Source organism: Myxine glutinosa, chromosome 6 (genome assembly GCF_964187855.1).
Source record: "Myxine glutinosa chromosome 6, kmMyxGlut1.1, whole genome shotgun sequence".
NCBI classification, from domain to species: Eukaryota; Metazoa; Chordata; class Myxini; order Myxiniformes; family Myxinidae; genus Myxine; species Myxine glutinosa.
In genome coordinates, this window is record NC_136266.1 from 11,003,223 (window position 1) to 11,023,788 (window position 20,566).

The 20,566-nt window shown below is 47.1% G+C and overlaps 1 protein-coding gene across 4 annotated transcripts in view; it reads right to left on the bottom strand.

Moving 5' to 3' along the window:
- Positions 1-726: 726 nt before the first annotated feature.
- The window catches only part of LOC137429581 (polypeptide N-acetylgalactosaminyltransferase 6), an 86,353-nt gene continuing 66,513 nt past the window's right edge, over positions 727-20,566 (bottom strand). For 3 of the 4 annotated variants that reach the window (XM_068119600.2, XM_068119601.2, XM_068119599.2), the window contains 7 exons: positions 11,227-11,461; positions 10,884-11,001; positions 10,416-10,616; positions 9,252-9,383; positions 6,599-6,703; positions 6,160-6,312; positions 727-1,288 (listed from right to left, as the gene is read on the bottom strand). In XM_068119600.2, coding sequence (XP_067975701.2) covers positions 1,175-1,288; positions 6,160-6,312; positions 6,599-6,703; positions 9,252-9,383; positions 10,416-10,616; positions 10,884-11,001; positions 11,227-11,461 — 1,058 coding nt within the window. In that variant the 3' untranslated portion in view covers positions 727-1,174. Of the gene's footprint in view, positions 1,289-6,159; positions 6,317-6,598; positions 6,704-9,251; positions 9,384-10,415; positions 10,617-10,883; positions 11,002-11,226; positions 11,462-20,566 lie in introns of those variants that run through there. The other variant, XM_068119602.2, reaches the window with a different exon arrangement.

The following is a 20,566-nucleotide window of genomic DNA, read 5'->3' on the forward strand; positions in this document are numbered from 1 at the left end:
CGATGACGTCATCATTATTTGTTTTCTAAACTAATTTATTCCAAGATTATGCTCCAGAAATTTCATCTTGATCGGATGAAGTTTTGTACTTGTCGAATTATGACGTCATAATGGAGGCACCTATGACATCATCATTAACATATTTTATTCCCCATGGAGATTTCTTTACAATGAGCCATGTCTCAATTTTTTCTATTCAGCACTTTCGGAGAAAGAGGTGCAAAGTTTTTCGGTTTTTCCAAGATGGCGGCCGAACCACGTGACCGATGACTTCTATTTTTTCTCCACCAGTTTATGCCGACATGGCGCTCAAGAAATTGTATCTTGATTGGATGAAGTTTTGTACTTGTCGAATTATGACGTCAGAATGGAGGCCTTGGACCTAGAGAGTTAAAAATTGGACACAGTCTATTCCAGGGCAAGACAAATATGTGTGTGAAGTATGGCGATGCTATGTGCAACGATGTGGACGTAGTACTGCGCACAAACAGACAGACAGACCGACAGACAAACCAACCAACCAACATACTTGCCGGAATCTTTTCCGGCAAGTAACAAACGGACAGACAAACAGACAGGGGTGAAAACATAACCTCCATGCACCTTTTTGGTGGAGGTAAGCATAATACCCATACATAACACAAGTACTCGGTCATAATCAAAATACCATCTTCGAAAATGCCTTTTCAACACTCGTTTTTGGTTTGTAGAAAAGTCAACACACGATTCACAAAAACTTTAATTTATTTTATTATCCACTATGAGGTCACGTCGGTACTTCCTCACAATGTAGCCTAATGTACTCGTGTTGTCCAGCAAAATGTCTGATGAACTCCACGAATGAGGTAGTAAAGGGAGTGGAGGGGGAACGAATAAACAAAGCTAACACCGCTTTGTGTTATAGCAAAATCACAATCTTCCATACAAACATCAAAATCAAAGCATTTGGTATTCATCGAAAAAGGCACACCTTGCACACGTAAACTACCGAGACCGAAGATGAATGATCCATTGGGAATTGAAGTCATTGGACGGAGCATTCGCGAGTCTGTTTTCAAGTGAGGAACACGTGCCAAGGGCTCGGGTCAAGGCCGTGATTCCACTGGCACGGCGATGTGTTCTTTGGACCCGTGCTGGCTTTCCGCGCCACACTTTCTAAAGGTCACCGACTCCTCTACGCGAAGATCCACTGCTGGTGCTTGTCACGTGGGTTGCACGGAACCAGCGACGGGCTCTCTCCCCTGGCCGTCAGGCAAAGGTCCGTGAGGGGGTTGTAAATCAACTTGTTCTTCCGGGGACCAGGGAGGGATAACGAAACGAGCACAGATGTGAGAGTCTGCAAACAGCACTCAAAAGTCCTATTTTTACACAGAGACAAACACCTCCTGTGTATGAAGGTAACGCTTTACCAAAAACAAACTGCACCGAGCTGTCTTTTTGGCTGTTTTGACACATGTGACCATTGGAAACGGCACAGCAGTGTTTCTTGCTTCCTTGGGAAGTTTCAACAACGGTTTATATACACGTTTCCAACCGATGCAATATATCAAACTAACTGTGCAGCTTTTCCAACCAAAGACGGAAGGAAAACTATGGAACTGTACCCCGCATTTATCCTCAAAAAGCTTATTCCAAAAGTTAATCCAATTGTAATGTTGAAGTTTTTTTTATATACAATGGAGTCAATCAAGAGAACAAGAAGAATTAAAAAGGGCACCATCAACTCATGAGCTCTTTTTCTTCCTTTCTTTCCTTCTTTTTTGTATACATGATCAAGGTTCATGGAAGGGAACAAAATGGAAAGACGGAAACACCAACAGCAGAGTAGAAGTGAGAGTGAGATAAAGAGGTTGGGAAGAAAAAACACATGAGGGTGAAAAAGCTACACACAAGATGAACAAGAAAGAGCAATCAGAGATTGCAAACCCTCGCCAGGATGCGTTTTCAGTGGCTTTTAAAGGTTTTGTGTTAAAACAAATATGGCGGCCGAACCACGTGACCAATGATATCATTATTATTTTTTTCTCCACCAATTTATTCCTGGATTATACTCAAGAAATTTCATCTTGATCGGATGATATTTTGTACTTGTTGAATTATGACGTCATAATGGAGGCACCTATGACATCATCATTAACAGATGTTATTCCACATAGAGAGTTCTTTACAATGAGCCATGTCTCAATTTGTTCTATGCAGCGCTTTCGGAGATATGGAGGTGCAAAGTTTTTCGGTTTTTCCAAGATGGTGACGAACCACGTGACCTATGACGTCATAATTGTCATTAAAAAAAAATCTACAGGTGGAGTTGCACCTATGGTGAAAATTTCCTGTCAATCGGACCAACGGTTGCACAGAAAAATCATATTTATTCTGTGCGGAGAAACAAACAAACTAGAAATCGGTCAGAGACCGAGGACTTGCCGGAATGTACTGTTTTTTCCAGGGGTGTTGGTTAGAAGGGAATCGGATGAAGTTTGACTGAGGTATTAGTAAAAAAAACAAATTTTGCCCTTGAGTTTGACCTTTCAAGGTCACTCAAGGTCAAAGGTCATGGTGCCAAATGAAATGTCGTATGTGACTTCCTATATGTCAGTAACAGTAAGTGTATGCATATCTCTTGTACTTTTAGAGTTATAATGGTTTGAAATATATGTTAAATGAAAACTCGACCCCCCTGATTTCACGTTTTGGGTGACCTTGAGCTTGACCTTGGGCTTAGAGAGTTAAAAATTGGGCACAGTATATTCCAGGGCAAGGCAAATATGTGTGTAAAGTATGGCGACGCTATGTGCAACGATGTAGACCTATTACTGCGCACAAACAGACAGACAGACAAACCAACCGACCAACATACTTGCCGGAAACTATTCCGGCAAGTAACAAACGGACTCAAATGCAATACCCTCTCCTCAGGCGAGGGTAATGAATCACAGCAAGAAGAGGAAAGGAAAGTAGCAGGCATAGACACTCAGCTTCGTCGTGAGAGATCCCAATTATTTTGAGAGCTTTGCTTTCCACGGCATCAAGAAGGGCAAGGTGTGACGCCAGGGCTAGCGGACACTAATAACGGACACTAGTATCCATATCCAGGGCACCAGCCCAAAGGTGAGAGCAGTACTCCATCAAGCTGCGAATGAACGCCTAGTAGGTTCTCAAAAGTTCAGATTAGCAAAGGAAAGAGGTTGCACGACAAAGGATGCCCAGTTGGTGGCTGCCTTTGGAAGCCATCTTGGAAGTAAGGTCTGCCCAAGGAAAATCATGGCTGATAGTGAGGCTCAAAAGTTCGAGTAACTTAACCTCTTCAAGTGGTTTGTTTAGGAAGTAGATGGGAGGGTTTGCCAGACTGCCATATTGGAGAATACAGGATGACTGTGTGAGATCTGTCAGGATTCAAAGACATATGTCAAGTGTTGGACTAGCTCCTGATTCTACCAAGGTGTGCAGAGAGGGAAGAGGCTGCTACCTGCCTGTCAGTAAAGGAGGATGAAAATTATACAGTAGATGGTGGAATCGTCAGCAAAGAGATGAGCAGAATTTCCCAGGAAATCAGAAAGACCTTTGATGAAGATGAGGAACAAGACCTTGCCCAAGACACTATCTTAGGGCACTCCAGCCTTGACAGGGAGAGGACATTAGAGGATCCTGTTAAGAGATACACACTGACTATGGGAGTAGAGGAAGTCAGTGATCCATGAGAGGAGGCGGCCTTGGATACCATACGCAGAGTTTGGAGATCAGAGCGTGGTGTCAGACTGTATCAACATGCTCGAGATATGTCCAGAGACGGCCCTAGAGCATGTCTAGGGTAACATGACCAGGCCTGAATCCGAACTGGTAATCTGAGGTCAGGTCGTTGGATAAAAGGAAGGATTCATGTTAACTGTAATGATAGATTTCATGACTTTGCTTATAAATTGGAAGCAAACGGATAGGCCTGTAATTACGAGGATCCATTTTTGCACCACATTTGGTGCATTGCAGCGATGTTGGCTAACTCCCAGATAGTTGGAAACTGACCCGGAGAGAACGATCAAGTGAACAGAGTAGAAAGAGGATGAGCAAGAGCAGCAGAGGAGGTTTTAATGACACATGCACTGATGATGTCTGTGGCTGTCGCAGAATTGGAGTTGAGGTTTGCCATACACCTCTCTACATTCTCAAGTGTGAAAGACAGTATCCATGAGCAGTTGGGTACCAGTGAGGTAGGTGTAGGGAGTGAGGCGTTTGGTACACAATATTTGGAAGCAAGCACAGAATTGAGACATTCGGCCTTCTCATGAGCAGTCAGCTGTGGTTCATTTGAAGTGAGGGAAAGGATGAAGGGGAGCATACCCCAGAGATAGACTTAACCAGGCACCACCGAGTCTTTGAAGAAGGAGAAAGGTTTGAGAGTCCAACCTTGAGGTTGGCCAGATATTGTTTCCTGGTTTTCCTTGGAGTGGACACACACTTGGTCTAGGCATTGTGGAATGATTGGAGGTTGCCTTCAGATTTGCCTTCTCGGAAGAGATAAGGAGGCAGGGCCTGTGGAATACGTAGTCAACAGAAAGCGAGATAGAGAAACAAATTGTTAGGTAAAGAAAGTTTTATTTTTTATTTTATTACTAAACATTAGGTATGAGGAAGGAAACAAAGCTAGGGTGGTGAATAATGGAACAGAGGGGATGGAGACAGGGTGATAGCGAGTATTATATGGGAAATCATTAGAAACAAGACCAAAAGTCTAACAGTGGCAGAGCCGGGCTTGCAAAATATTATAAACCACAAACACACATGATTGGCTTTTTAAACAGTCGCTGATGCTGTTTATAACATTAAACAAAGAAATTTGGAGGAATCCAGACATCCATGAGGTAAGTTTTACTTACAGAACTGAGCGAAGATCTACTGTAATCTATATACCCCACAATGGTTGGAGGTGTGCTCATTTACCAATCAGCTAGTGAGCGCTTGCCAAGCCAGCCGTTCCTTAATGGTTTTGAATGGAGTGCTTGCACGAATGCTTTAACCACTTGGCGATCTCTCCACAAGAAACTTTGTAAATGAACACACACCCAATGTTCTTGAGACCCGACCATAGAGAGACTGCAATCTATATACCCCAAAGAGGAATGACCCTTCCTGCCGCTCTCAAAGTGAGCGGGTGTTTACGCCCTAATGACATCATATACACAATGACGGTCAGACACAAAACTTCCGCTACTTTAATATATATAAGATATATATTTAACCTCCAGTAACGTTGCAGTCACTACAAAGGGATTGGTGTTACGATTAGATTTGCTATAATAATAACGTTACGTTATTATTATGAAAATTATATTTATTTATTTTTAAAACAGGTGAATTCCTCACTTCCGCTTTTACACCACTTAAATCCATCAACTTTCCATTCACGACATTGGGATTAAAGTGTTATGGTTATATTTACTGTAATATTATTATTACTACAAAAACGATACTACTGTATTAAGAAACCTGGGTTAAATTTGTCTGAAGCGGACGGTGAGTCATAACGCCTAAGGCCTATATGTACCGTATTGGTGGAAGAGACGTAACGTCTATGCTTTCGATATTTGATGGTCATTTTAACAATTGGTTTGTTTGTGTTTCACACTGAATGAAAAACGTAAAGTTAGAGCATGGCGAATGTGATATATGACAGGTTCGACGATATGTTCGGAATGAACGGTATAGAAATCAAAATGGCGGTGCGTGGAGAGTCAGCTGCAGCACCGCCGTAATGACATCAGACGTAATCACATCACCCTGTCATGCAACCAGATTCTCAGCTCTGGTTGGTATACGTTTGAGGGGACATACATACATACATATATACATACATGCATACATACATCCATACATACAGACGAACAAACACTGTTCTAGACGGCTCTGCCCGATGGGCTACACCGTAAAAACGGTAGGCCCAAAATAATCAGAGCCTGAGCCGCAGGATCAAAATAAATAGGAGCGTGAAAAAATACACGAGTAATCACTCTATACGAAGAGCAACCAACACAAACAGAGAACATCAAATCAATGGCAGCACAGACGAATCCGGAATGATCACTTGCATTTTTGTAAGCACATGTTTGAGAACCAGGAAGAAAAGGAGGATCAAAAAACGAAACCTGCGGCGAGCCGAGCAAGTACCTTACGTAGGGTCCACCGCTGCTCGCCAGGCACGAGCATACCGGCGCTGTGATGGCGACACACCTCGAGGCACACGGCATCCAGCATGGCATGTACGCACAGTGGCCACTGCACATTGTGTCGCATGTCCCCCTGTACCGTGTATTCAAAGTACTGTCTCCATGTGCAGCAAGCGGTATCGGGAACATGGGAGGAGGTAACGGGCAACGGTGAAACGAGGATTAAGAGGAGTCAATGTAGTATTATCCAATGTGATGTGATTAAGAGGGAGCGAAGCAGATACATCACAAATTGCTTTGGGGGGTGGGGGATGCGGGGGGTGCAGGAAGGGGGGCACTGAAAATAAAAACACATCTTTTCTTTATTTTGTTGAAGAAATGTTATCTCGAATTCAAACAGATTTTAAACACATTTTGGAATCTGCAAGAAGTCTTTATACCTGATTGCCTCCAAGGCCATGGCAGGGGTACAGTATGAGTGCTTTACCAGGTTGTCCACCTTCCCCCCCAGTGTCCAAGCACTTGTCCAATCCTCGATTCCGAACCTTTAAAAAGGAGAAAACGCCATTTGTTTCGTTGTCCTTATTTCCTTTTTACCCGATTTACCTGTAGCTAACTTTCATATCCTATTACAGATGATTAACTTAAAAATCAGCTTGCATTTGGTCATCATACTATTCCTCAAATCCTGCAAACGAAGAAATAAAAATCAAATTTTGCAAAAGATGACGCACGAGATCCCTTGAGTAGACTATTACCGACCAATTAGATTTTGACCCTGTGCGTGGACTATAAAGACCTTTTGCATACACTAGTGCAAAATAAACAGCACGAGCTACACCTTGGTAACCTGGGTTTTCAAGTGACTTTGTCACAGTTTTGACTCCAATGTCATTTCCGCTCAAGTCCACCAGGACCTGCAGCAGGTCAGAAAACAAGTGTCCTGCAACCCCCAGGTTGCCATATACATGAAATAAAACAGAAACTCGCCCAATCACTCCAACTTTCCCAATGAAGACACTGTCCTGGCCACTCTATACTGGACATGCCTCTGCTCCTCTCAGGAATGATTTGAAGGTCTTAAATCTCAAACAAGTGGTTTGGACCGTCTCCCTGGGCATATTCTGGCCATTCGACAAAGTCTGGAATCCTGCTTTACTTACCAAGATCTCTGCCTGTGGCATAAAAGGCCTTCATTGCTGGATTCCTGACTTCCTCCACTCAGTCAGTCAATGTGCTGCCTTTAATAAGATCCCTCTCCTCCACATTTCCAGTGTAACCTGGAGTTTGCCGTGGCAATGTTTTGGGCCCAGACCTGTTCCTCGTCCATATAAATGACCTATCTGATGCTCTGGAAAACCTTCCTTCCCTCTTACAGACAACTCCACATTGTGTTATATAATACTCCCATCTCACTGATAGGCCGACAGCAGCTACATCACTCTCTGCTGATCTGTAATTGATGAGATGCTGGTCTGTTAAATGGAACATGTCTTTAAATCCTGGAAAATCTCAGTCTCACCCTGTCGCTCCGGAAAGATCATCAAACGAACCCACCTGCCCATTTCTATGGTCAGCCACTGGAAGAGGTTCAGTCTTTTGAACTTCTAGGCCTCACAATCAGCCATGACTTTTCCTGGGCTGACCACATAGCAAAGCTGGCCTCCAAAGCTAGCTGCAGACTGGGAATCCTCCGTTGATCCTGGTCTTTCCTTGGAAAAAATAAAAATCAGAGCTACTCATAGCTTACAAGGCCTTTGCGCATAGCTCAATGGTGCCGGAGTAGGTTAGTGGTACGAGATGGTGCTCCAGCATCACCTCTGTCTCTCCTGGATTCTATCAAATCGAAATCTCTCAGAATTATTGGAATCTCCCATGATGAGGGTGAAGCACAGGTCTGTTGCTTTCACACCGTAGGCAGGTCGGTGGGGTCTCTGTTTTCCATCGTCCATACTCTAACATCGCTCCCTCTGCTCTGTCTCAATCCTCCGACCCTCCCCAGCAACTCCAGAATGCACACGTTCTTTCGGTAATCCCTTCCTGGTTAAACTTCCAAAATTCAGGCTGACTGCACACTTCAACTATTTTATTCTTCGCATCTTCCATCTATGGAATCACGTTGCATAGGTTGTCCTGTCTCACTCTTCCATCCAGGGCCTCAAGCAACCAGTGCGCTCCCATCTCTTGTCATCCCCAATCCTGCCACATGGTATTTAGTATCCCCATTAACCTATCCAACCCACCAATCTTACTTGCTAGTTTCAGCGTTTCCTCCCCCTGCTCCCCCTCCTGTTCCTCTTTTCCTGTCCGTTCGTTCCCTTCTGTAGGCAGACCTAACAGTAAAAAAAAAAACACAACTCACCATCAATCCAACAACACTCACAATGACCCTTTTCGTGCACTGTTATTTCTGCGGGACCCTCACAAGTCAGACGAGCGCATTTACGTCCCCTCTGAAAGACGGTATATGCTCCAGAATGCGGCGCCCCCTGTTGACATCACATCGGAAAGGCAAAAAGTGTTGAGATTTGTACAGAACCGAAAACAAGACAGTTTAATGGTGAGCACATTAACATCGGGCTGACTTACTCCAATTACAACAGCGTGGTGATAACCTGCAGGTACAATCTGTGTACAGGTCGGTCCTCATTCCTACCATTCCCTCCCGCCTTTCCTGCCAAATAAATAAGTAAGCATAAAGGATGTCCCCTGTAATTCAGTGCAAGGGAGCACAACACCGCCATGACATCACCGAAATAAATATAAAATAAAATTTAAAAAAATCTACATTTCACCTAATATGGTTCAACCTGAAAGTTGACATTTAGCCATAACATAGTTTTATTTAATTTATCCACAAAGTTTCAATGGATATTAATTATTTTTTTCTCCTGAACATTTTACATTTCATCATTTTTATTATCAAGATGAAATTAATTAATTCAAACAGGATTGTCCAGCATAAGCGCCACTTGATTAACGAGTGTTCCTGATAATGGAACTCCACTGTATATATGGGAGTTTCGTGCAGGTGGAATGAGAAGCAGGTACAGAAAAACAAGGGCGACAAAGAGGGACACAAAGGAAACTTACGGCTCCAAAGATTTCAGGATGGAGATCGGGGATGTACGCTTCCGGATACACGTGGGTCAGGTACCAGCTGAAGTTCTTGCAAGAAAGTTGTTGTCTGAGTTTGAGACGCTCAGATATATCACCAAATGCCTTCTGTGTGATGAAAGATTAGGAAAAGCAACAGACAACCGAGGAATGATCAAAAATCATTCAATTTGGTCTTTCTTACAGAAGTATCGCTGCTGTATGCCCCGTGATACATAAACATACCAAGGAAACATTTACAGGCCTTTCCTCTGAAAACACAACTGTGTGAAAAGAACAAGGGGGTTACTATCCAAACAATGTGCCCAACTAATTCACTCCTTCATTCCTCTTTTCTCCCACCTCTGGAACAAACTCCCTCACTCTCTTCAATCCCACTCCTCCCTCCAGGTCTTTAAAACAGCTGTTCACCACCATCTCTTATCTTCCCCCGTCCAAAACCTTGATCTTTTCTACCCCCGCTAATTTCACCCCAAATCCACTTTTTTGAAATACCAACTTCTTTCCTGGAAGTCCTTGGTGTCCTTGTGTTTGAAACTTCTCCCCCCCACTTCCCATGCCTCCTCCCCCCAAGCCCTCTCCCTCCCACACATTCCCGATGTCCCTGCTCTCAAATGTTGTGTTTGTGTGCTTCCCCTTCTCTCCCCATCTTGTCTACCGCTCCCCTTTTTATAATATACTTTGTGTGTCTGTTTTGATTTTTTTGTGTGATAAATGTTAGCTCTTGCCTGAGCCTCGATCCTGTATCCAAAAAAAACCAGAAAAAAAACTATCTCCACAAGTGGAGTTGCTAGTCCTTACGACATCTAACTCCACCAGACACTGAAGAATGTTTTAAAAGTTGTCCAGTTCCTCTTTAGAGATAGTGGTGACCACACGAAGCAGGACACACACACACACACACACACACACACACACACACACACACACACACACACACACACACACAAACACACACACAAACACACACACACACACACACTCAAAATTACTGAGACATTGAAAAAGCTTGCCCAAGTCTAGAACATAATTCATGGCATGCAGCTTCGTGCCAGACACATCTCGCTCCAGACACATCTCGCTCCAGACACATCTCGCTCCAAGCCTTGGCAGTGATTGGCATCGCATGCGCCCACGCACCTGGGATGCAATCCTCGCTGCCTCACGGTTGCGCCGATAGAAAATAGATTTGTATTCATCCATCCAAACCTCGGCAGCTCGCACAAGGTTACGTGTAATGACGGACGGTCCTGCTGGGAAGCTGTGGGGGCTCTTCGTGCGAAAAACGTGACCAACCACCGAGCAGGGAATGATTTCGAGGCGACCTCCACACTGCCACACCTAACACAGAAGAATACACAACTGGTGAATCGTTTTTCAATAATGGATATTAAATCATCTTGTATATGTTGGTTTCTCTTTTTTACTTCACGAAATGGACTGGACCAACAGAGCAGTCCAAACCATTTCCTCCTATTCATGGTCAAGACGCATGTTTTCCACCATGCCTCCCTGGTTCTTGGCTGGGGTCAACCCAGCGAGCTTGGCGTCATGAAAACAACGCGAGTCAAAGTCGACGTTCCTTCTGAACAAAATAAGTTAAATTACCCGGAATGACATCTCAATGTTTTCTCCTCCCCATATCTCCATCTGCTCGTCATATGTTCCCAAATGCTCAAAGTATGACTTCGAGATAGAAAAAAGACCACCTGCAAATGTTGGTGACCTATGGGGAGACACAGTCAGCAGCTGGTCACATGGCCAGAAAGTAACATTGGAGGTCAAATATAAAGGCGAGGTCAGAAGATTTAGATGGAAGTCATGCATTGAGCAATGCTATGTTATTAACCAGTTCTACATCAGCCTTCCATGATGTCCAAAAAAAAATTCAAAAAATTTCCACACATGGTCTCTCATTCCCCAAATCGATTCCATAAACCAATACACTTACATGATGGGGTCCAACTGGTCCCGCCGGTGCCATCGAAGTCGGACTGGAACGGGTTCCCAGCCGAATGTGAGGGCCCAGTCAAAAATCCCACGGCTTGCCTCGTGCGCCGAACCACTGGGTTTCGAAAACTCAAAGGTGTCCGGGTCAATGGCAACAATCTCGGGGCTAACCACACGTGTGCGGTTTTCAGCAATGCGTGCGAGAAGTGGTTCTAGCCACCCGTAGAAGCACTCACCTGCCAAAGATGTAGAAAGAAAAAAAAACCATGCGATCTTCTGGAAATTGGACAACTTAGCTCACAGACTCATGGATATAGTCGGTGGGCCGATTCCCATAAGACCCTTAAAATGCAGTTTTCGTCTGCACCTCTTAGATATTAGGTTTCTGGGTTTTATTTTGTACATATTTGTATATGAAACAATTTTAGCTAGGGAAACCCTCTGAGAAAGTGTCCATTCTGCTTCAAAATTACATTTCAACGGTACGCCTCCCCCCCCCCCCCCCTGAAATCCGACCGATCCGAAGCCAACAATTATAAATTGGAACATTGTTTTTCCTATGTATATCCATCTTTTCGATCATTTGAAGCGCGTTTCTCAGTTACTCTGACGTGCTGAGTGCAGATACAATGACCACAGACTGTTAAACCTTTTTAGGTTGGGCCCATCTGTGAAATCCAAGATGGCCACAACCGATTATGATGAAACATTTTAATTCTCACATGTTCTAATCTAGATCAGGTACATACGTGTATGAACTATCGTTTTGTATGTTTCCAGACATGAGGATACAATGCCCACATTATTTCTTTGGTAAACTACACATAATTGTTGGTAAATGTCAAGTGTATGTCGAACAGGGCTGCAGCAAATTCGAAAAAAATTACTTTTTCTTTCATTTAGAAAGCAAGTAACCTCAATATGACACCAAACGCATGTATTCATGTTTTAGTTTGCTGAAAATTATTTGAAGCAGATATGAATCAGAAACAACCAATGAACACAATATAGATATTGTTTTTTTAGCATGGTGGATATATATTATTCACCATATTCTACAGCTAGTGCTAAGATTTCAAATACTCATATATGTTTACAGTAATTATATAATATTTATCATATACTTCCAGATCTGAAACAGTGATTCGTCGACGTTGAGGAGGCACGATGCCACCGGTGAAATGGAACCAGTGCGTCTGTCATGGGTACAGTGAAACTCCAGGCAAGGAAGTCACGTTCACAACAGCTTCGTGGGGTAAATTGTGCGATGCCGCGAAACGTCGGAAAGACCATGTCTACGAAACCCTCAAACAATACATTGACGGAACAGTTCCACTGCCAGTCGAAGCCAGTAGCATCGTGAAACATATCAACTGCTACAAAGTGTACACCCTCGAAAAGAGTGTACGCTCGATGGAAAAGAAGCGTGTAGCTCGTTCACCACTTGAGGATGCATTTGATGAAATCGCCGGTTGTTCCCCACAAAAAAGATTTACACGCTCTAAAGTTCAACCCACTGATCTGGGAAAGTGTATCATATGCCAAGAGCTACACAAACAAGATAAAAAAGACCGACGAAAAAACACAAGGCCACACCATTCACATTGCTCTCTGCAGTGGAGAAACTCAAAGAAGCAGCAGCCGTACGTAACGACAGTCGTATTGTCAATCATCTTGCAGGAGGGGCACGGGGTGGCACAAATTCCATCGCAGGGGATTTCCTGAAGCATGACGTATGCTACTGAAGGAGCTGCGCTCCAACGCGAGTCGAAAGAATTGACGCGACCAAAGACGGAATTCGTCCGAGTTGCTTTATTGAAACAAAACAGCTCAGGTATTCTGACCAAAGCCCGTTTATCGGGCAGCAATATATATACACATTTATGTCGGGAAGTTTGCCCGGCAAAAGCTATACCGGGCATGCCCGGGTGTCAAGGGCGAGCCTTGGAAAGGCGAGTCTGGACCTGCCCGGGCGTGTTTGGCTGCGGCCTGGCAAGTCGAGGCTGGGCGTGCCCGGGCGCTTTGGACGAGCACTGGAAAGGCGAGAGCGGGCATGCCCGGACGCTCTGGGCGAGCCCTGGAAAGGCGATAGCGGGCATGCCCGGACGCTCTGGGCGAGCCCTGGAAAGGCGATAGCGGGCATGCCCGGACGCTCTGGGCGAGCCCTGGAAAGGCGATAGCGGGCATGCCCGGGAACAGTGAGTCCGGGCATGCCCGGGAGAGGCACGTCTGGCCGTGTTCTGGCCGGTGCAAGGCGATTGTGTGCATCCAGCGGTAACCGCTACACTACCATGATTACACAAATTCAAATTCAAATAATGCCTTTTCTGAAACGAGCACCTTTCTTGTTGTTGCAGGTGGTGCCTGGATGGAGCCGACAAAACCAGATCCTGTGTAGCACCGATGAGGGACAGCTTTCCCATAACATAGGGTACATGCCTGTGATCAACGAAGCACCTGGAGATCTTTCCACGGTGTATACAGCTTTGACCAATGCGAGCAACGTTGTGGACCTGCTGGACTATCAGGCCACTAACACTGAACATGGCAGACTTGTAATCACATCTGACCAAGCTGTGTATGCAAAAGCGGTTGAGGTTTGCAACAATCCGCGTGTAAAGAATGACCTAGAGAATATCGTAACCTAACAAGGTTGAACAGTCTGTGGTCTCTGTATCTGTAATCAGCATGTTAGAATAAGTTAGAAACCCACTTCAAGTGATTGTAAAGATGTATACACATGCGAAATACAATGTTCGAATTGAAAGTTGTTAGTTTCGGTTCAAGAGGGGGTGACACGGTTGAAACGTAATTTTGAGGCAGAATGGACACTTTCTCAGAGAGTTTCCCAAGTTAAAATGTTTTCTTATACACATATGTACAAAATAAAACACAGAAACCTAATATCTAAGAGGTGCAGACGAATTTTGTTTTTTTAAGGGATCAGCCCACGTACTAATAGACTAGTTTCTCTGTTAAAGGTCACCACGAGACACCAAATTGTGCCCGAGTTGTGGACGACGATTGCTGGCATTATGTACGTACACAATACACACGGAGAAAAGTTCAGCATGGACTGAGAAAACTATTGGAAAACCATAACGCTTATCAAAAATAAAACCATATATATATATATATATATATATATATATATATATATATATATTGTTACGGACACGGCTGATTAAGATGTTATGATGGGCCGAGCGGAATGGCCGCCGTGTTCGCACAGTTTACCCGATTCCACCCGACGTTGACCAAATCGCGCTATGCTAAATCAATGAAGGAAAGGACACAACGGCTGGGATAAATGAAACGACACAAGGGGTACAGTTCTCAAGACCTCCGGAGGAGGATATAATTGGTGATGCAGAAAAGGGGTAGATTACAAGGCAAGAGGTAAAGCACAGAAAAGATGGGCACTTAGACACAGTCTTATCTTATTCCCGACAGACCACAGACAAACGGAACAAGACTGACTTACACAGGGATTGATGGCAGGGAAGGACAGGCAGTCGATAGCACAAGGTGCACCTTGGCTCAGGGACAGGATACAGCTCGGTCCAGTCCAGAGATGCGGGGAGGTATCGCAGCGCTCGGAGGTGGCGTCTTCTCTCTCCAAGCTGAGGGCGCATCTGACGTCACCTCCCTCTTCCTGCGCATGCTCAGCGGGGAGTGACACGCCCTCGGCTCGTTGGCTCCGCCCCAGATGGGAGCGGTCCGCCGCTTCTATTGGGTGCGGGGGGTTACCGGGCTCCGCCCTTGATGAGGAGCTGACAGTCAGCCCCTACGTGGTAACCCCGTCGAGCACATGTTCGATGGCGGCTAACCAAGCCGGAGTGAGGACGCGCACTACCCGCGCCGCCGCCGTTGTTGTTGCTGTTGTTGTTGTTGTTGTTGCTGAACCGTGAGGAAAAGCTGCGGGGAAGTATTGGGAGGTCCTAAACTTCCTAACGGTGCCATACAATCACATTCTGGTGCAACGAAGAGTCAGAATTAATGGAAACGAGTCCTTAACTGACATAGACTCAGAATAACTAGCAAGATGTCCTATAGTTGTCTACGTGAGATGCGGTGGAACTGGATGTGACATTTAATGGGGGAAATAGGGGAAGGTCGGGTCTACAGAGTGTTGTTTACAGAAAATGGGACTAGGGAATGGGGAATTGGGGATAGTTGGGAAGTACTGAGGAAATAGGGGAATATTTACAAGCGGATATGGATGGATGCCAATCTCATATCCGCAACATTGCACCCTTCTCTACCTCGGGCCGTCCCGACCCGATAAATTTTTCCCTACGTTAGTGTGGCACTCAGATGTAGTTCCCTCTACTATTAACTCAACCCTGAGTGCGACAGTTTTACAGATGTTCACAAATGAGTAAATATGTCCCCCTGCGACGTTGCACCCTTCTCCTCACAGAAACACACCCACAGGATAACCGAATCGCGGAAAGAATCCTCAAACTAAACATAAAGCCGGTAGGGAGCATCATTTATACAAGACTACACTGATATTTACACTACGATCCAGGACCTGTTCTTTGAGGAACACATGCAGATGTTATGCATAGAGAGAGAGCACGCATGCCAGCATCGATACACCAACCCACGAGTGCTCTGTGGCCTTACGGCCTTTAATAATGTGCAGAGCACCCCATCCAAGCACCAAAAGCACCACCCCATCATGTACAGTCAGCACCATCCGGTGCACCAATAAAGTGTTCATAGTCACCGGTGGTGTCGCAGCCGGCCGATGTTCTGCCGCTGGTCTTGCCTTCTTGGAGTGCCTTGGCCTTCTGGCTTCTTTAGAAATAAAGAAAGGCGCCAACCGCGTCCATTTCTAAACTGTGGCCGTCAGGGGGGCCAACTATAAGTGGTTCACCTGTATGGCATAGGTGCCACGTTGACCCAGAGGTCCATCAACGGGTGGTGCTTGCCCGCAAAAGAACTGCGGTCCATTGTGGGCGGCCACAAAAATTGCGGTCCATATGGTGTATCGATCCAGGCAGCAAGCAGCGAAAGTACAGGCCCACAACTGCGGAGCCAGCACCTCTTTCTCCTCTCTCTCTGCCCCAGAGCCAGATCCTCGGAGGTGGGAGACAAAAGAAAAGACAAGTGAGTAAGGTGGTAAGGGCGCAAAAGTGCACGCAATATTAGGTAATGCACACTAGGGGCACATGGGAACCAGGTGAGACAGGTACGTTCCTACCGTACGCTCCCCCCACCCCCACCACCAGGTAACCTACATTGCCCCTCCCTTACCCCTTACTGTATCCACAAAACACAACACTACCCATAAACATCTACTTTACACATCAACAAACGTTCCTACTGTCTTCCCCGTTCCTCCCATAAACCAAATTCGTCTTCTCTCCCTCCTAACCAATCAAATTTGCCATTTCCAACTCAACATCAAAATTTGCCATCACCAATTCATCATCAGTCCCTCCTAAGGAGGGAGAGATGGAATCACCCCAATGTCTCATCCACGTCGTGATGCATCTCACAAATCCACACAGCAATTCTCCCTTCCTGCAACACAGAACAAAGGAACACAGGTGTGGAGTCATCATCATCACCTCAGGTAAGTGGCTGCGTATGGTGCGACAGGTTCATCAATCCTAACTATTTCCTAAATGACTTTAACAACTTTACATTACCCGGGGTCTTTCCCTGCCAATCCATTGGCCAACTTACACTATGGGTTCTAAAAACCAATTCCCATTGACCAAACTGTGGTGCTTCTCAATTTGGGGTCTCACTCCCCCGATTCATCTCCCGGTGCCCTCGCACAATTTCTGGGCTGTGACGTGTAGCTCTCCCAGCAGGTCTACCCACCTGCACACCTCCACCACTGCAGTTGCCACCCGAGCTTACCTAGCTCCTCACCCTAACCTAACTAACTGGGGAAGGCCCTCTCCTGGCTCTGTCACCCCTTGGTGCCCTCTGGCACTGGGCTACCCGGGTCCGTCCTCCGGATCCTCGGGCCCCATCCACAACTACCGGCTCCCAGAGCCCACCTGCGGCCTCACCTGGCCGACATCCTCACAGTGGTGGAGTGCCCAAACCAACTACACACACTAACAGGCTACACGCCCAGCCATTTCCACAACACTAATGCACCCATCCAAAGACCATTCTTTCACCCACACCACAGATGCCAATATCCAACCACAATTTACCTGTACCCTCTACCTAACACTTACACTACCCGCCCCGGGTACTCGTGAAAGGGGTCCACTCTTCCCCCATCCACACCTTCGCACCATGCACACCACTCCGTACCACTTACTCCAACTCTCTCCACACCACTCATTCCAATACTCCATGTATTCCACACACCTGTACTTGCACACCTGTGCTCTCATACTTGGTGCCGCCTGCACCCTTCTCTCCCCCAAGCGCATTCGCGCTGATCCACAACACTCACTACTCATACACTGCTCCACACACCTGTCCAGTTCTCACACAGCATCATCTCATCTAACTACTCCCCTCTGAAACTTGATCTTCCCAGTCGTCCCTTTAAACTATTGCGCTCCCTCGTCATTATCATCCACACTAAACTACCTGCGTCCCCACTACAGGTATCAGTCACTATCTAACCTTAACGTCACCTAATGTCATCTTCTAGGTCCCTACACACAATATAACCTAACCCACCCGGGCTAGTTTTCACTGCCATACACCCCATAAACTATAGCGCATTTGCCCCACGCATGGGAAGGGTGGCAGGGATGCCACCCTTACCCACCGGGCCCATCGCTCATCAATCCCCCAGTCCTCTGGCACTAATAAGCCCCCCTTATTCAGAGGTACTGGGTCCCGCCTCGGCATCTAAAGCCGAGGCAATCCACGGGGGCGCCTGCTCGCCGGTGTAAGGCCTTCTAGTTTCCCGGGGTCTGGCGGGGGGGTGTCTGGGGTCGGCTAACCCGCTCCCCCCTGGGCGGAGTTAAGGGCCTCAACCGCCGGGGATCATCCCGGCGCGTGGCTCGACAGTGCCGCGCCAGGTGACCCAGACGGTTGCAGGTATAGCACCTCACCTGATAAGGTGCTTGTCTCCGGAATTCCAAATTTTCCCCCCTGAAGGTCCGAATTGGATTTCCCGCTCGTGGTCCACCGCGGGCCACCTCCGGGGCCGCCTGCCATGGTCCAGGTCCCGCCAGGCGCTGGTCCACCAGCCTCCGGACCATGCCCGCCAGGTCAGGACTCACGTCGGGGGCGGGCCCCCTAAGGGGTCCTCCCTCCATCGGGGGTCCCACCTGGCGGACCGCCATTGCGTGACGCTCGCTCCCCCGGGCCAGGGGCCTCGCTGCTTCCCAACGGGCCGCGGCGTCAGCCGCCTGGCTCAGAGTCTGCGGGCGCCACATGGCGAGCTGTTGCCGGAGCTCAATATCCGGGAGGGCCTGGATAAAATGGTCCAGCGCCAGGCTTTCCCGGGAGTCCGCTGCCATGCTAGCATGTGCGATCCCCACTGCGCGGCGAATGTCGTGGGCAAGTTCCCCGATGGCTTCCTGGGGCTTGCGTTTTCGCAGCGCGAGCTGAGCTTTAACAAGCTCGCTCTGCTGTTCAATGCCGAATCGATTAATTAGGGCGTCGCGGAGGGCTGGCAGGGTGAGAGCACCCGGTGGTAATGCCGTCAGCACCTCCGCCGCCGCGCCGCGCAATGCGGCCACCAGGTGTACTCCACCTTCGTCCTCACCCCAACCGTTGCCCTTACACACACAGTCAAACTGCGCCAGGTACGCGCGTAGATCACTCTTGCCGTCATACGGCGCGAGTGGGACCTTGTGGGACCACCTCGTATGCGAGTCGTTGCCCGCCTGCCGGACCCCGTGCGTCGCCCCTTGCGGGGTCAGCGCGGGGCCGAACCGGCCGGGCCCCCACAGTACATTACCCCCAAGGGGCTCTCGTGCCTCCCCTGTCCCTCTAAAAACTACCCCTGTTGGTGTCGATGCATGGGTCACACTTCCGCAACCCGCTACCCATTCCATACCACCACAACCTTGCTCACCCACACCTCGCACCTCTCCCATCACCGGACCCTCTTGCTCGCACCCTCGTTCCATACCCTCCGGACCAGCCATACACCTCACTCTTGGCCTCTCACGAACATCCGGGTCTATCTCGACCCCCAAGCTTATTAAATCACCTGGCGCATCATACGCACGACCATATTGGTCACCACTTACACCGGGTCCTCTTTGTCTTCGCTTCTCCTCCATCACCTGCGAATCCCTCATCCGGTTAATGAGCACATCATCACGATCCGAACACAGACTTTGGACCAATTCTTTTACTTCCTCCTTTATCTCTTTCTTATCCTCTCTCCGTCGCTTCTTAATTTCGCTCACCCCTTCTTCCACTTCTTCTAATTTCTGCTTCACCTCCTTCATCTCCTCGTGCGCCCCTTTAAGTTCTTCCTCTAACTCCACTTAATTTTTTTCTATGTGCTCCCGCACCTCCCGCTCTTTAACCTCCATCACCTCTACCACCTTGTTCATTTTCCTCGTCAGGTCCTCATGTACCGTCTGACACTCTTTTTTAATTACCCCTACGTCCTTTTTCATCTCCTTCTGTGTCGATTTTAAACCCTCTATTACCGCTGTGTTCTTCTTTACCTGGTCCCCCAACTCCTTTTGTCCCACTGTCAGTTGTTCTACTCCCAGCGTCAACTCCTCTATGCCACCTTGCAATTTTACAGTCCCCTTTCTCACCTCCTTCTCCATGCGCTCCTTACAGTGCCTCACCTCCTCGCGCACTCCTCCGACCTCCTCACTCACACCTCTTCTGATCTCTTCTCTCATCACTTGCATCTCCTGCCCAGATGCCACCCTCATCTGCTCCATTTCCTCCCTGTGAGCATCCAATTTAGTTTCTACCCCCATTCTGACCCCCTCTATCTGCTGCCCCATTTTTTTAACTTCCCTTTCCGCTTGGTCCCTCATGTCCCTCAATTTGCCTTCCATACTGTTTTCTAACTCCTCTAACCCATTTTTCACTCCCTCTATCTGATTCTCCTGGGCAGCCATTCTATTTTCCACCCCCATTAACCCATGTTTCACCCCTTCTATCCCATTGTCTAACCCCTCTAATTTCTTGTCTAATCCCTCACCGGTACCCCTCGCTTCGTCCCTCATTACCCCCAATTGCTCACTCTGAGCCCTCGCTTCGTCCCTCATTACCCCCATTTGGCCCTCCAATCGCTCACCCAATCGCTCACTATCAGCCCTCATTTGCTCACTATTAGCCCTCATATCGTCCTTCTGCAGGTTGAGGAACGCCTGCATTTGCGCCATAAATTGCTCCATGAGGGCCTGCATTTGGGCCATCCCTCC